Source organism: Bufo bufo, chromosome 4 (genome assembly GCF_905171765.1).
Source record: "Bufo bufo chromosome 4, aBufBuf1.1, whole genome shotgun sequence".
Classification (NCBI taxonomy): domain Eukaryota; kingdom Metazoa; phylum Chordata; class Amphibia; order Anura; family Bufonidae; genus Bufo; species Bufo bufo.
The window spans coordinates 443,075,110-443,090,354 of NC_053392.1; the positions used below are offsets into that span (position 1 = coordinate 443,075,110).

Below are 15,245 nucleotides of genomic sequence, written 5' to 3' on the forward strand. Positions count from 1 at the left end.
AGTGCCAGACTGCAATCTGCAATAATAACACTTCAGGGAAAAAAAAAAAAAAGGCTCTTACCTCAACGAGGCCAGGAACCTCGGTGACATGTACCGACCATCAATGATGGCCCCTTGTTACTTCCTACAATACAGAGATGCAAATCTCTCTCCTACCATAAACTAAGGCTAGGTTCATATTGCTTAAAGGGGCTATCCCATCTTAGACAATGGGGGCATATTGCTAGAATATGCCCCCATTGTCTGATAGGTGCTGTTACCACCTCTGGGACCCGCACCTACAAGGAGAACGGAGCAGAGAAAGTTGAGGAGGGCGCACTGCGCATGCGCAGCTGCCCTCAATTCATTTTTATGGAGCCGCCAAAAATAGAGTGCTGGCTCGGCAATTTTTGTCGGCCCCATAGAAATGAATGGGAGCAGTGACCGCGCATGCGTGGTGCGCTCCCATTCACTTGAATGGGAAAGACTGGGAGCTGCAACTCTCTCCGGCTCCATTCTCCTTGTAGGTGCAGGTCCCAGGAGGTGGGACCAGCACCTATCAAACAATTGGGGCATATCCTAGCGATATGCCCCCATTGTCTAAGATGGGATAACCCTTTTAAATCTGCAGCACAGATAATAAAGCAGCAAAAAGGAGACTTTTGTATTACTTACCAGTAAAGTCTCTTTCTCGCTCTTCCTTGGGGGACACAGGAAACCATGGGTATAGCTCTGCTCCCTAGGAGGCGTAACACTAAGCGAAAGCTGTAAGCCCCTCCTCCATCAGCTATACCCTTCAGCCTGGAGAAGAGACTGCCAGTTGCGTGTCCAAGTAGTGAAAGATAACCACCAACCGGAAAAAGAACTGTCGAGCCCCAACGGGGGCAACCAAGCCGGAACCACAACTGTAACCCAATGAAGGGCGGGTGCTGTGTCCCCCAAGGAAGAGCGAGAAAGAGACTTTACTGGTAAGTAATACAAAAGTCTCCTTTTCTCGCCCATATTCCTTGGGGGACACAGGAAACCATGGGACGTTCCAGAGCAGTCCCAGAAGGGAGGGACCAGAACAAACTAGACCAACACCAGAGGCATCAATCAACTGCCGCCTGCAACACCAGACGGCCTAAAGCAGCGTCAGCCGACGCATGAGTATGCACCCTGTAGAACTTGGTGAAGGTGTGCAAGGAGGACCAAGTGGCCGCCTTGCAAATCTGCTCCGAAGAAGCCCGATTTCTCTGAGCCCAGGAAGCCCCGACCGCTCTAGTGGAGTGAGCGGTAACACCAAGGGGAGGAACCCTGCCCTTGGCGAGATAAGCCTCAGTAACAGCCATCTTGACAAAACGGGCGATAGCAACTTTGGATGCCGCCATCCCTCTGCGCGACCCTTCCGGGACCACAAAGAGCGAGTCAGTATGCCTGAAAGAGCTGGTTACTTCCAGGTAAATCTTGAGCGCCCTGACAACGTCCAGACGATGAAGCTTCCTCTCCCGCGGATGGGAAGGGGAAGGACACAAAGAGGGGAGAACGATGTCCTCGTTCAGATGAAAGGCGGAGACCACCTTAGGAAGGAAGGAAGGGACCGGACGAAGAACCACCTTGTCCTGGTGGAACACTAGGAAAGGTTCCAGACAGGAGAGTGCAGCCAATTCGGACACCCTCCGAAGAGAGGTGATGGCTACAAGGAAAATAACCTTGCAGGACAGAAGTCGCAAGGAAACCGTCCGCAGAGGCTCGAAAGGAGAAGCCTGGAGCGCTGAGAGAACCAGGTTCAGGTCCCAGGGCGGTACCGGAGTGCGATACGGGGGAACCGCGTGAGCCACGCCCTGAAGGAAGGTCTTGACAGGACCAAGGGGGGCCAGTGGGCGCTGAAACAAAATGGACAGCGCAGATACCTGACCCTTCAAAGAACTAAGGCCTAGACCTTGGGCCAGTCCGCTCTGCAGGAAGGACAAAACGGTGGGGAGAGAAAAGCGGAGCGGAGGAATCCCCAGATCGGCACAGAACCCCAAAAAGGTCCTCCAGGTCCTATAATAGATCCTAGAAGAGGACGGCTTACGGGCGCGGATCATGGTGCGGACGACGTCCGCAGAAAAACCCCTACGTGTCAGGACGGTGGTCTCAACAACCACGCCGTCAAACGTAGGGACCCTAAACGCGGGTGGAAGATCGGTCCCTGAGAGAGAAGATTTTCCCTGGCGGGCAGCGGCCAGGGCGCGTCTGCCAGGAGCAGCATGAGGTCGGCATACCAAGACCGGCGGGGCCAGTCCGGAGCGACCAGAATCACCGAGACGCCTTCCGCCGCGATCTTCCGAAGGACCTTGGGCAGGAGAGGGATGGGAGGGAATATGTATGGGCGCGCGAAGCCTCGCCAAGGAAGAACGAGGGCGTCGGCTCCGCAAGCTCCCGGATCCCTGGCCCTGGACAGATAGGCGGGGACCTTGTGATTGAATTTTGAGGCCATGAGGTCCACGTCCGGTATGCCCCAACGAAGGCAAATGGCCTCGAATACCTCCGGGTGAAGAGACCACTCGCCGGGGACGACGGTGGTGCGACTGAGGAAGTCCGCCGCCCAATTGTCCACCCCTGGAATAAAAATTGCAGATAGGGCCGGGACGTGGGCTTCCGCCCAACGGAGAATGCTGGAGACCTCCCGCATCGCAGCAGCGCTGCGAGTGCCCCCCTGGTGGTTTATGTACGCCACGGCCGTGGCGTTGTCTGATTGTACACGAACTGGATGACCCTTCAGCAGATGAGTCCAGTGTCGTAGAGACAGAAGGGCCGCTCTCAGTTCCAGGACATTGATCGAGAGTTTGGACTCCGATGGAGACCAAATGCCCTGGACGGATCGGGGAGGAAACATGCCTCCCCAGCCCGAGAGACTGGCATCGGTTGTAACCACCAACCAGTTGAGTGGCAGAAAGGACCTGCCCAGAAGAGGGGACTGTAACCACCAGCGGAGAGATGACCGCACCGGAGGCGAAAGATGGAAGGGATGATCCAGAGACTGCGGTGATTTGTCCCAGGAGGAGAGGATCGCCCGTTGGAGGGGGCGGGAGTGAAACTGCGCAAATGGGATCGCCTCGAAGCAGGCAACCATCTGCCCCAATACCCGCATGCAGAAGCGGAAAGACGGTCGACGGTGGAGAAGGAGACCCCGAACCGCCCCACGGAGGGTCAGACGTTTTTCCGAGGGAAGACGTACCTCCGCTGCTCCCGTGTCTAAAAGCATTCCCAGGAAGACGAGTTGTCTGGAGGGGGGAAGGGAGGACTTGGGGAAGTTGATGACCCAACCGAACCTCGCCAGAGTCTCTAGAGTGAGATCCACGCTGGCAACCGCTTGAGAAAGGGACGGAGCCTTGATGAGGATATCGTCCAAGTACGGTAGCAGAAAAACACCCCTGGAACGGAGTAAGGCTAAAACCGGGGCCAGGACCTTGGTGAACACCCGGGGGGCTGTTGCCAGCCCAAAGGGAAGGGCGACAAATTGGAAGTGGAGGTCCCCCACGGCGAATCGAAGGAAGCGATGGTGACACCGGGCTACCGGAACATGGAGGTAGGCATCCTGTATATCGATGGAAGACATGAAATCTCCCTGCTCCAGGGAAGCCACCGCGGAGCGGAGGGACTCCATCCGAAACAGTCGAAGGAGGAGAAAACGGTTGAGCTTTTTGAGGTCCAAAATGGGCCGCACCGAACCTCCCTTCTTGGGAACTACAAAGAGGTTCGAGTAGAACCCTTGGAATCTTTCCTCTGGAGGAACGGGGGTAATCACCCCCCTGTCCAGTAAGGCTTGAACGGCCGCGGAGAACGCAGCCGCGCCTTTCGGGTCCCGCGGCGGGCGGGAGCGAAAGAACCGATCCGGAGGGAGGGATGCAAATTCGATTTTGTATCCGGAGGACACAATTTCGAGGGCCCAGGCGTCGGAGACGTGAGCCATCCAGACGTCCTTGAAAAGGAGGAGCCGGCCCCCCACCCGGGTGGGTGGGGGCGCGCCTTCAGGCAGAGGACTGTTTTGCTGCGGGTGTGCGGGCAGCCTGCGGCTTGCGCCAGGATGGCTGCGCCCGAAAAAACGGCTTCCTACGCTTGTCCTGGGGAGGAGCCGAAGCGGCAGCTGTGGTGGGAGCCCCAGAGGCCCTGCGGGAGGACCGAAAACGAGACGCACCAGGGCGTCCGCGGGGGGCGCCCCTGGCTTGGGGTTGAGGAAGATGGGTGCTTTTACCACCCGTGGCCTCTGAAATAAGTTCGTCTAAGCGGACCCCGAAAAGGCGGGAACCCGCAAACGGTAGCCCCGCCAAGGAACGTTTGGAGGCAGCGTCCGCTTTCCAGACCTTCAGCCAGAGCTCCCTCCTGACGGCAACTGCCAGGGCGGAGGAGCGTGCAATAAGGGCTCCCGCATCAAGGGAGGCCTCACAGACAAAATTCCCGGCCCGAATAATAAGCTGGGCCAAGGAACGTAGGTCCTGGATGGGGACGTCTGAGTCCAACTCCTGTTCCAGCTGCGCACCCCAAGCAGAGATTGCTTTCCCTGCCCAAGCAGAGGCAAAAACCGGTCTGAGAGCAGAACCGGAGGCAGCAAAAATGCCCTTGGAAAGGGTCTCCATGCGACGGTCCTCCGCTGACTGAAGAGAGGACCCGTCGGGAACAGGGATGGCCGTGTTTTTTGACAGCCGAGCCACAGGGGGGTCCACCTTGGGTGGGGAAGACCAGGTGGCCACGACATCGGCTGGAAAAGGATAGCAAATGTCCAGCTTCTTTGGGTTGACAAAACGGGCGTCCGGGCGAGCCCAAGCCTTAGACACCATGGAGGAGAAATCAGAGTGGATTGGAAAGACTTTTGAGGCCTGCCTGGGTCTGATAAAGGAGACGCTAGCTGCGTCCGAGCTAGGGGGGTCATCCTGCACCTTAAAGGTGTCACGAATATCAGAGATGAGTTGGCCCATCGCTGAGGCTAGCTTGGACGGCAGGGCCGAGTCCATTTCCAAATCTGAAACCGCCAATTCACCTTCAGAGAGCGAATCCTTTGGAGAGGAGAGGCCCGTCTGGGTGCGCACGCGTGGCGGAGAGAGTGAGGCCTCAGAGGAGGAGGCTCGCTCTACTCTAATACGCTTCTGAGAGTGCCTAGCTCGGGAGGGGTCACTAGGAGAGGGTGAACCCGCTGCAGCGGCAGAAGCAGTGGACCCGGAGGGCGCGACAGTCAGAGTGGCGTCCTGCGGGTTAGGTGGCCTGTCTATTAGGCGGCCCACGACATGAGTGAGGCTTTCCACGGCCTGGGACAGGGATCTAGCCCAGTCAGGCGGGTCAGAGGAAGCAGGGAGCGACACAGCGGGCGACTGAGGCTGCGGTGGAGCTCGGCATGCAATACAGTGCGGATCAGACTGCCCCCGGGGAAAGGGTTCCCTACAAGCAGTACAGGCATGGTACCATGGCTTGGCGGCTGCAGAAGGGTCTGACATGGTGGAAAGATGTTGCACTTAAAAGTGAGAACCAAGCAACAGTACTGTGGCACGGAGGGGGTTAACAGTCCTACCAGACCCGGATGATACAAGCGGCAGCTGTAAGGGGAACAGACTGAGGAGGCTGTGGAGGAGAGGCAGCAGCACGGAGCTGAATGGCTTCAGGATGGCACGGCAGAGAGATGAACCCGGAAGTAGCGGAGCGCAGCGGCACGGAGCTGAATGTGTAAGGAAGCTCCGCCCCCCCTCTGCCGCGCTGAAGCCGAAGAAGAGCCGCGCGCGCGCGGCAAAATGATTTTAACCCCCAAGGATGTTGAAGTGCCGGCCATGAAATGGCGCCGTTCATGCCAAGAAAAAACGGCTCCCGCCGCGCCTGGATGTAGCAGACGGCTTGCTTGTCTGCAGCCGTCCCCTGTAAGTCAGCGTTCTAGGACTTGCCCAGATAAACTGCCCTCCAACTAAGCACGGTAACGTCCCGATATTTTGGGGGGGTGGCGTGGGGGGTATGGGGGGGGGCCGGGGTTGCGGTGAAGTGGAGGTCCCCTTGGACAATGTAGCAGTGGCCATGTTGGTAGCAGCGGTGGGAGGGAGGAAGGGGAGGCTGGAGCAGCCACTCTCACCATACGCTGTCTTCACCCTCAGTCCATCCAGCGGGGGTCGCCCCTTCAGCTCCTGGCACCGCAGTGGCAGGAAGCCGGGGGAGGGACTTGGCGTGCGGGCGACCCTGAGCTGGCGGGACGCAGGGGAGCGAGGCTGCCCTGGTCCACCTTGTCTTCTGTGGGGGAGGCGGCAGTGCGGAATTACCGGCACTGGCGCAACTCAACCCCGGGAGAAACAGAGGGGTCTAATGCGCCTCTGTTGTCCCTGTAGGTAGAAAAAAACCGAATTAAAAAACAACAAATAACGTAAAAATAAAAAATCATAGGAAAACAACCCTGCATAAGCAGGGGGTGTCTTGCCTCCTTGGACACTAAGCAAAAACTGGCAGTCTCTTCTCCAGGCTGAAGGGTATAGCTGATGGAGGAGGGGCTTACAGCTTTCGCTTAGTGTCACGCCTCCTAGGGAGCAGAGCTATACCCATGGTTTCCTGTGTCCCCCAAGGAATATGGGCGAGAAAACGTCACCAACAGTTTCCCATTGATTTTACACAGCTGTTTCCAAACATGGCTCCTAAGTAGCATGTGGCTTGGTTCAAGAGTATTTTAGTTGTGTTCCTTATTGAAGTTCCACTTGGGGACATGTCGCTGCTGAAGCCAGTCATTGGCTGTAGGAGCACACATCACCCTATCAGGAAGATCCTCAAACAGAGCCAGGTCATGAGAACAGATGAGTGGGGAACAGGGAGTCTCATTAGGTACTACAAACTATGCGGGATAATTAAAAGAGCCATAATCCTGGAAAAACCCTTTAAGCTGTTTGAACATAGGCTGACTTTATAATTAAAAAGAGGTTGTGCGGGATCCTAAAAAAAATGCCATTTAATTTTGGAAATCTCATCTAGTCTCCTACAGAGCATAAGAGGTGTTATGGAGAAGGTCTGAACTGTGGAAAACTTTGGTCAGTTGTTTAGGCCCCAAAGATAGATTCTGTTCTTCCTTATTTTCATATAATGTGCTGCTAAAGAATGCTAACCTTGCTGCATAAGCTTTTTAACTATGAAAAATGCTGTTAGTATGGTCCAGAAGTAACTAATCAAATTACTAATTTCAATTTCCACCCCCTTGGCGGTGTGTCTCTTTCGTGTCAGTTACCTATAAGACTATGTTTTGACAATAAAGTTGGGAATTTGCTTGAGACACGCAGCGAGTGTGTCCTGTGTGAAATTCTCCTGGGCTCGTATATTCTTTACGATGTACTCCATTGTTTACAACGTCAACTTCCAGGTTGTAGGCATAGATGAGCAGCATCCACAACACTTCCTAGTGCTGGAAGATCAGCCAGAAGTGTGTACGCCTACTACATCCTTCCCTGGGTCAAAACCCACACCCACTACACCCTCCATCATCCATTTGCTGACTTCTCGTAATGTTTCTTCCCACACAGCTTCGATATGACAAGCAGTGGACTCCGCCTACTTTGCTTGTGGATCAAAGATCACATGGGTCCGACATCACAACTATTGGAGCGGGGATCATGGGAGGCATGGTTGTGATGTCAGAGGAAATCCAGTCTCCACAGAGAGCAGTCATGTGACTACTCTCCCAATCTCCTGAGCGAGACAGAAAAAGTAGCGCAAGTACAGTAGTAAGTTGTAGGGCGTGGCAGGGGAAGCACAGGGAAAGGGAAAAATGTATACCCAGATAACCCCTTTTACTGGTGACTAACAGAACAGATAGCTGCAATTTTACCTTTGGATTATATTCAGCATTTCGAGCTCTAAGTGCAATCGTTTTTAAGTCCAATTTGCAGCCAAGATTCACTGTGGAGACAATATTCCTGGAGAGAACACAATATACAGAATTAACGAAACATACAACTAGTGCATGGGGGACAAACTATAACCCCTATTACCAGTCATGAAATATCCTTACCGTACCCTTAAAGGGTAGCACAAAGTATAGAATCACAGTAAAAAATGATTGCCACCGTATAGACATGTGCATATTATTAGGAAAACCAACGATTACACTTATTAGGTAATACATATTTTAGAGCCCAGACACACCATGTCTATGGGCTACTCGCTTTTATCAGTCACAGCCCCCTTAGCACTGGATGAACCTTTATATAATTTAGAGCAGAAGGTTCTTGGCTTAGGGTCCATTCACACATCCATAAGTGTTTTGCGGTTGCGCAAAACACTGACACCGGCCATATGCACATGGCCAGCACTATAATAGAAAATGCCTATTCTGGTCCACTATTGCGGACAAGAATAGGACAAGTCCTATTTTTTGGCGGAGGCGCGGAACGGAAGTGCGGATGCGGACAGCACACTGTGTTTTGTCCGCATCTTTCCTGGCCCCATTGAAAATGAAAGTGTCCGCACCCGTTCCGCATAATTGTGGAACGGAACCGGACCATTCATACGGACATCTGAATGGAGCCTTAGAGAATAAACACAGTTAGGGTCCATTCACACGTTCGTAACGTGGTTTGCGGATCCATGGATCCGCAAAACACGGACACCGGCAATTTGCGTTCTGCATTTTGCGGACCACACATCGCCGGCACTAATAGAATATGCCTATTCTTGTCTGCAATTGCGGACAAGAATAGGACATGTTCTATTTTTTTCGGGAACGGAAGTGTGGACGCAGAAGTGCGGGTCCGCATTTCCGGAGGCGGGCCGCACACATCGTGCGGCCCCATAGAAATGAATGGGTCCGCAATTCCATTACGCAAAATGCAGAACGAAATTGCGGACGTGTGAATGGGGCCTAATCTAGGTTTAGTGTACAAGTGTAGCATCATTAGGTAATCCAGAAACCCAAAGTGTACTTACTGTAACTGAGGTACAATCCCAGAACTTTCAGATGCAGGAGTGGCTGGGGTGATAGGAGTCATGGGGGTCATAGGGGAGGGGTACAGAGGTGTATTGCCTGGAAGAGGTGCTGTAGTTAGAGTCTGTGAGTGAAACAATTGAGGGGTTTGGCCGGACCCCTGAGTGCCTTGCTGGGATGTCGACTGCTGAGCTTGCTGCTGTTGCTGTCTCTGCTGTTCTTCAAGAATCGACAAACTGTTGGTTGTTTGTACAGGTTGAGGGGTCAAGCCACTACCATAGGGCATCATAGGACTGAAGATAGGGATTCCAGGTGTCATTGCTCCCTGCAAAATGAGGGGTGAAATGTACAAAAGCAGTGACTTTCACCAAAACATTCATAATGAGATTTAGTTTGGAGATTAGCTCTTTGCATTTAGCGCACATAGTCCTCATCAGACAGGAGACATTGTGAACCAAAAAGAAAAAGTGGTGCTCAATTTCAACCGGTAACAGTACATACAGAAGCCAACTACCACCAATATAGCAAATGCATTTTACTACACCTAACACCTGCTCCGCCCCAAGTGAAAAGAAGTACAGTACAAGTAATACTGCTTGTATTGAGTCTGTATGTTGATGCTCTCACTCTGCAAAGTGCCACTAGAATACATTGACAGGACTTGTGAGCTTGCGCTCATAATGGAGAGGACCTCCTCAGTACAAGCTCAGAGGTCCTGTCTATGTATTCCACAGAAGGAGGAATATATAGCATTGACAGAAGGAGAGTGCAGCAGCATAAAAGTCAGCAACCCAGACCCAGCACAAGCAGAACTGCTCCTAATAGTGCTTGAGGAACCTGACAGATGTCCTTTGAAACATTTCCCAGAGGTCCTTGTTTTCCCAATTTGTAGAAAAAAAAAAAAAAAAAAAAAAAAAAAAAAAAAAATAAAAGATATTGTAAGCTTATAGCCTATAAACTGGCAGTGCTCCAGACTGAAAAAAATAAAATAAAATAACCAGGAGCCATTGGCTCCTAAACAGGCTGTAGCGCGGTCCAATCACAGCGCAGAGCTCCGAGCCAGGGAGAAAAAAAAAACCTCCCTGGCTCTGAGCTGCGATTGGACAGCGCTGCTGTCAGGGAGAGAGACACTGGCGTCTCCTCCTCCTTGCTCTGAATGTTAAAAATACCAGGGCCACAACGGGCGAACGGAGCGGCGCCCAGGAATAATAGTAAGTGCACTTAGATCCCTGGGCGTCGCTCTATGTAGCCTGCTACTTAGGTCATATTCTTTGGACCCATGAAAGGTCCTCTTTAACTCATTTATACAAGTGTCGGCAGCGCATGTGATCAGATCTGGCACCTGAGGGGTTAATTGCTGCGTATCGCATGCCCTGTTATTGAGGCCGGGTCTGAGATACCGCTGCCTATACTTGAATTAGTATGTTTTACATTCATTGGTGGCGCAGTGGCCACAGCTCCTCCACTCCTCCTCCCTGCTATCTCCCCATTGGTGCCGCAGTGGCTACAGCTCCTCCACTCCTCCTCCCTGCTATCTCCCCATTTGTGGCAGTGGCGGCTGCGTCACAGTGGGGAGGGAGGGACTCCCTTCTTCACTGTGCTAGTGAAGAGAACATGGCGCGTGCCATGTTCTTTAACTGATACTAGGCTGCGCAGCAGCAGTCCAGTCGCAAATGGCGACAAGACTAAAAAGTCAAATTTTAAGATGCATTGGCGACCGTTTTGGTCACCAACTGGAGCCCTGACTGGGGTGAAGGATCTGGTCAGACCGCCACGGAAAGTTGTCAGGCACCTTCCTCATGTGCCAGGAACTCATAGCAGAAATATTTTTATTTTGGCTATTGGGACGCCAGAAAGTAGTCAAGTTAATTGGTTCACAGCATTTACAAGGAAATGCAAGAAAAATAGTAATGCAATATTGTCATCAAAATACTGAAAACCATGGAGGAATGGAAAAAAAGGAGATTTTTTTGTGAAACTCACCTGTAAAATATTTTTCTCGTCTTTGCCATTGGGAGACACAGACCATGGGTATAACCTAGGTCATTACTAGGAGGAGACACTATGCAAATAAAAAAAAAAAAGAGCTCCTCCTCCACAGGCTATACCCCCATGCTCCACCGGGAGGACCCCAGTGAGCGCAAAAGCAGTAGGAGAAGGAGACAAAAAAACTACAGAGACCAGAACAAAGGAATACCGCCATCGGACAGTTAACCATGAGGTCCCGAAGAACTAAACCAACCCCTCCTGCCACAGGCAAGAATGGGTGGGAGCTGTGTCCCCAATGGAAAAGACGAGAAAAAGATTTTAAAGGTGAGTTTCAGAACAAAAAAAAAAAAAAAAAAAAATCCTTTTCTCGCACATTCCATTGGGGGACACAGACCATGGGACGTCCCAGAGCAGTCCATGGGGTGGGAAAAAGATCAGCACCTCCGGGGGGGAAACGCCCATCGGTCAAACAGGAACCACCGCCTGCAATACCTTGCGCCCAAGGGCAGTATCAGCCGATGCCAAAGAGTGCAGTTGGTAAAACTTTGTAAAAAGGCATGTAAGGACGACCAGGTGGCCGCCTTACAAATTTGAGGTGCCGAGGCGCGATTCCACCTAGCCCAGGAGGCCCCCAGCTGGGGGAACCCTGCCACAGGAACAATAGGCCATGGCAATAGCCGACCGAATCCACCGAGACCTTGGAAGCCGCCAGACCCTTACGAGGCCAATCGGGAATAACGAAAAGAGAGGCCGTATGGCGACAACGTCCAGGGAATGGAGAGCGCGCTCCTTACGGTTCGCCGGGGATGGACAAAAAGAGGGCAGGACTATATCCTCATTAAGGTGGAAGGCGGAGACCACCTTGGGCAAAAAGGAAGGGACCGGGCGTAGCACCGCCTTATCCTGGTGGAAGACCAAAAAGGGCTCCCTAGAAAAAAGAGCGGCCAGCTCCGACACCCTCCTGATCGAGGTGATGGCCACCAAAAAGGCCACCTTCCAGGTGAGAAAGCTCAAGGAAACCTCCCTCAGAGGCTCAAAGGGAGCCGCCTGGAGGGAAGACAGAACCAATTTGAGATCCCAGGGGGGCAGGGGAGGAACATACGGAGGAACCGAATGCGCCACCCCCTGTAGGAAGGTCCTCACAGGACCGAGCAGAGCCAGGGATCGCTGAAAGAAGAAGGCTAGAGCAGAGAGCTGACCTTTCAGGGAGCTCAGGGACATTCCCATCTCAAGGCCCGACTGGAGAAAGGAGAGGACCACCGGAACGGAGAAACGAAGGGGGAAAACGCCTAGCTTCTCACAAAAGGCAAGAAAGGCCTTCCAGGTACGATAGTATATCCGGGAAGAAACTGGTTTTCTAGCCTTGATCATGGTCTTCACGACGGAGTCCGAGAAGCCCCTCTTCAGGATGGCGGTCTCAACAGCCACGCTGTTAAACGAAGTGACCGTAAATTATGGTGGAAGAGCGGTCCTTGAGACAGTAGGTCCTCCTTGAGAGGAAGAGGCCATGGAACGTCTGCCAGCATCCGAGAACCAGGTGTGGCGAGGCCAATCGGAGGCGATGAGAATGGTCGGAATCGCTTCCGTTGTGATCTTGCGAAGGACCTTTGGGAGTAGAGGCAGTGGTGGAAAGACATAGAGGAGGGGGGAAGTCTTGCCACGGAGACACCAGCGCGTCCACCCCATACGCCTCCGGATACCGAGCACGGGCCAGGAACGTGGGAACCTTGTTGTTGAGTCTGGACGCCATCAAGTCCACGTCTGGGCGGCCCCAACGGCGACAGACGTCCTCGAATACCTCCGGATGTAAAGACCACTCTCCCGGATCCACTGTGTTGCAACTGAGAAAGTCCACCTTCCAATTGTCGACCCCTGGGATGTACACTGCCGACAGTACTGGAACATGAGTCTACGCCCACTGGTGGATCCTTTCCGCCTCCTGCATCACCGTCCGGTTGCGGGTCCCGCCCTGATGGTTGATGTAAGCCACGGCTGTGGCATTGTCCGACTGGACCCTTACCGAGTGACCTGCTAGGAGAGGAGTCCAATGAGAAAGGGAGAGGAAAATTGCTCTGAGCTCCAGCACGTTGATCGGAAAGCAGGCTACTGCCGCCGCCCAAACCCCCTGAACCGTCCGGGCCTGTAGAACGCCACCCCAACCCAGGAGACTGGCGTCGGTGGTGACGACCGTCCAGGAGATCGGAAGGAAGGACCTCCCTGAAGTCAGGTTCTGAGGAGACAGCCACCAAGGGAGTTCTACACGAACCCGAGGAAGCAGGCGGACCCGAGAGTCCAGACCGCGCGATGTCCTGTCCGAAAAGGAGAGGATCGCCCGCTGCAGAGGCCGAGTGTGAAACTGGGCAAAGGGGACTGCCTCGAAGGAGGCCACCATAAGCCCCCTAGGAAGGTCACTCTCAGAGGGATGAAGAGAGGACTTTTGGAAATTGATCAGCCAGCCAAACTGTTCCAGAGTCTGAACAGTGATTCGGACGCTGTCCTTGGCCTGGGGAAGGGAGGGAGCCTTTATCAGTATGTCGTCCAGGTAGGGCAACAGAGATATGCCCCTGGTACGGAAAAGCGCCAAGATCTTCGTGAATACCCGAGGGGCTGTCGCCAGCCCAAAGGGAAGGGCGACAAACTGGTAATGCTGTCCGCCGACAGCGAAGCGCAGGAATCTGTGGTGAGATTCTGCGATAGGGACATGCAGATAGGTGTCTTGGATGTCCACAGACGCGAGGAACTCCCCTGGAAGTAGAGAAGCAATAACGGAGCGGAGGGATTCCATCCAGAACCTCCGCACCCGCAGGGACCTGTTTAATAGCTTGAGGTCTAGGACCGGATGCACTGATCCCTCCACAACAAATAGGTTGGAGTAGAAACCTGTGCCTTGTTCCTCTAGGGGGACTGGGACAATCACTCCCCTGTCCAAAAGGGAAGAGACCGCTTGTAAAAGGGCCGAGGCCCGGACCTGATCCCCCGGAACCCGAGAGGGAAGAAACGCTCCGGAGGTCTGGAAGCCAATTCTATTTTGTAACCGGAGGTTACAATTTCCAGGGCCCAGGCGTCCCGGATGTGAGCTCTCCAAACCTGTTGAAAGGAGAGCAGTCGGCCCCCCCACCGCAAGAGGTGGGGGGCGCCCCTTCAGGCGGAGGACTGCTTGGGGGCCGCGGGGCAGGCTGATTGTGCCCGCGGGGGCGCCAGGAAGGTTGGGGCTTAAAGGCAGGCTTCTTGCGGGAGTCCTGAGTGGCACCCGGGAAGGGGGCCGCCACAGACCTGGAAGAGGAGAAGCGACGAAAGGACTGGTTCCTAAAACCGGAGGACCGAGCTCCGAAGGTGCACTTGGATCTAGATTGGGGCAGGTTGGTGCTCTTGCCTCCCGTCGCGTCCAAGATGATCTCGTCCAGCTTAGCACCAAAAAGCCTGGAACCCGCAAAGGGGAGGTTAGTGAGGGAATGCTTGGAGAAAGCATCAGCATCCCAAACCTTCAACCAGATCTCTCTGCGCTGAGTGACCGAGAGGGTCGAAACATGCGCAAAAAGAATGCGAACATCAAAGAAAGCTTCACAGAGGAACTTCGTCGCCTGAGACATCTGGAGGACAAAGTTCAAGGTGTCCTCAGAGGCATCCTGCGCCGCGAGGTCCTGATGGTGGCGCTGCAACCATACCGAAAGCGCTCTGGATACCCACGCCGAGCCTGCCAGAGTGAAGATGGCTTTGGAAAGAGAATCCAAACGCCTGTCAACCGAGTCCCGTAGAGAGGAACAGTCCAAGACAGGCATGGCCGTATTCTTAACCAATCTGGCCACCGGCGGGTCAACCTTAGGAGGGGAAGACCACTGCTGCACATTTTCTGCCGGAAATGGATAAAGAGTATCCATGCGTTTAGTGGCAGAAAATCGGTGATTAGGGCAGTCCCAGGCCTTAGAAAGGACCTTGTCGAATTCGCCATGGATGGGGAATACAACCGTTTGTGGTTTCCTAGAATGGAAAAGAGGGAATTCCTGGCTACTAGTGGAAGGAGATTTCCTATGGATATCAAAAGTGTCCTGGACCGCCGCCACCAAGTCTGCCACCATGGTGGACAGCTTGAGCGAGGGTTCCAGCTCTGTGTCCTCGTCCGAGGTGGATCGTTCCCCTTCCGACCTATGGTCCCTGCGAGGAGGGGAAGTGTCTGAACGTGCCTCCAGGCGAGGAGGGGAAGCAGAGTCATCCGAGGAGGGATGCTGCTGCGTACGCTGCCTCTTAGCGGCCGAGCGTCCTCTGTGGGAACCACTGGGAGGTGGAGTGGTGTTAGCTACAGGACCCGTGGTCGCCATGAGTTCCATGAAGGCCATGGCGACCAGAGAAACTTGGGCCAAATCAGCGGCCGCCCTAGATATGG

At 53.7% G+C, this 15,245-nt stretch overlaps 1 protein-coding gene across 1 annotated transcript in view; it reads right to left on the reverse strand.

Annotated features, from left to right (window-relative positions):
- LOC120998643 (TATA-box binding protein) overlaps positions 1-15,245 on the reverse strand; it is a 52,379-nt gene that overhangs the window by 29,879 nt on the left and 7,255 nt on the right. Inside the window, exons 3-4 of the mRNA XM_040429395.1 lie at positions 8,878-9,200; positions 7,781-7,868 (exon numbers count right to left, since the gene is read on the reverse strand). Coding sequence (XP_040285329.1) covers positions 7,781-7,868; positions 8,878-9,200 — 411 coding nt within the window. The remainder of the gene's footprint in view (positions 1-7,780; positions 7,869-8,877; positions 9,201-15,245) is intronic.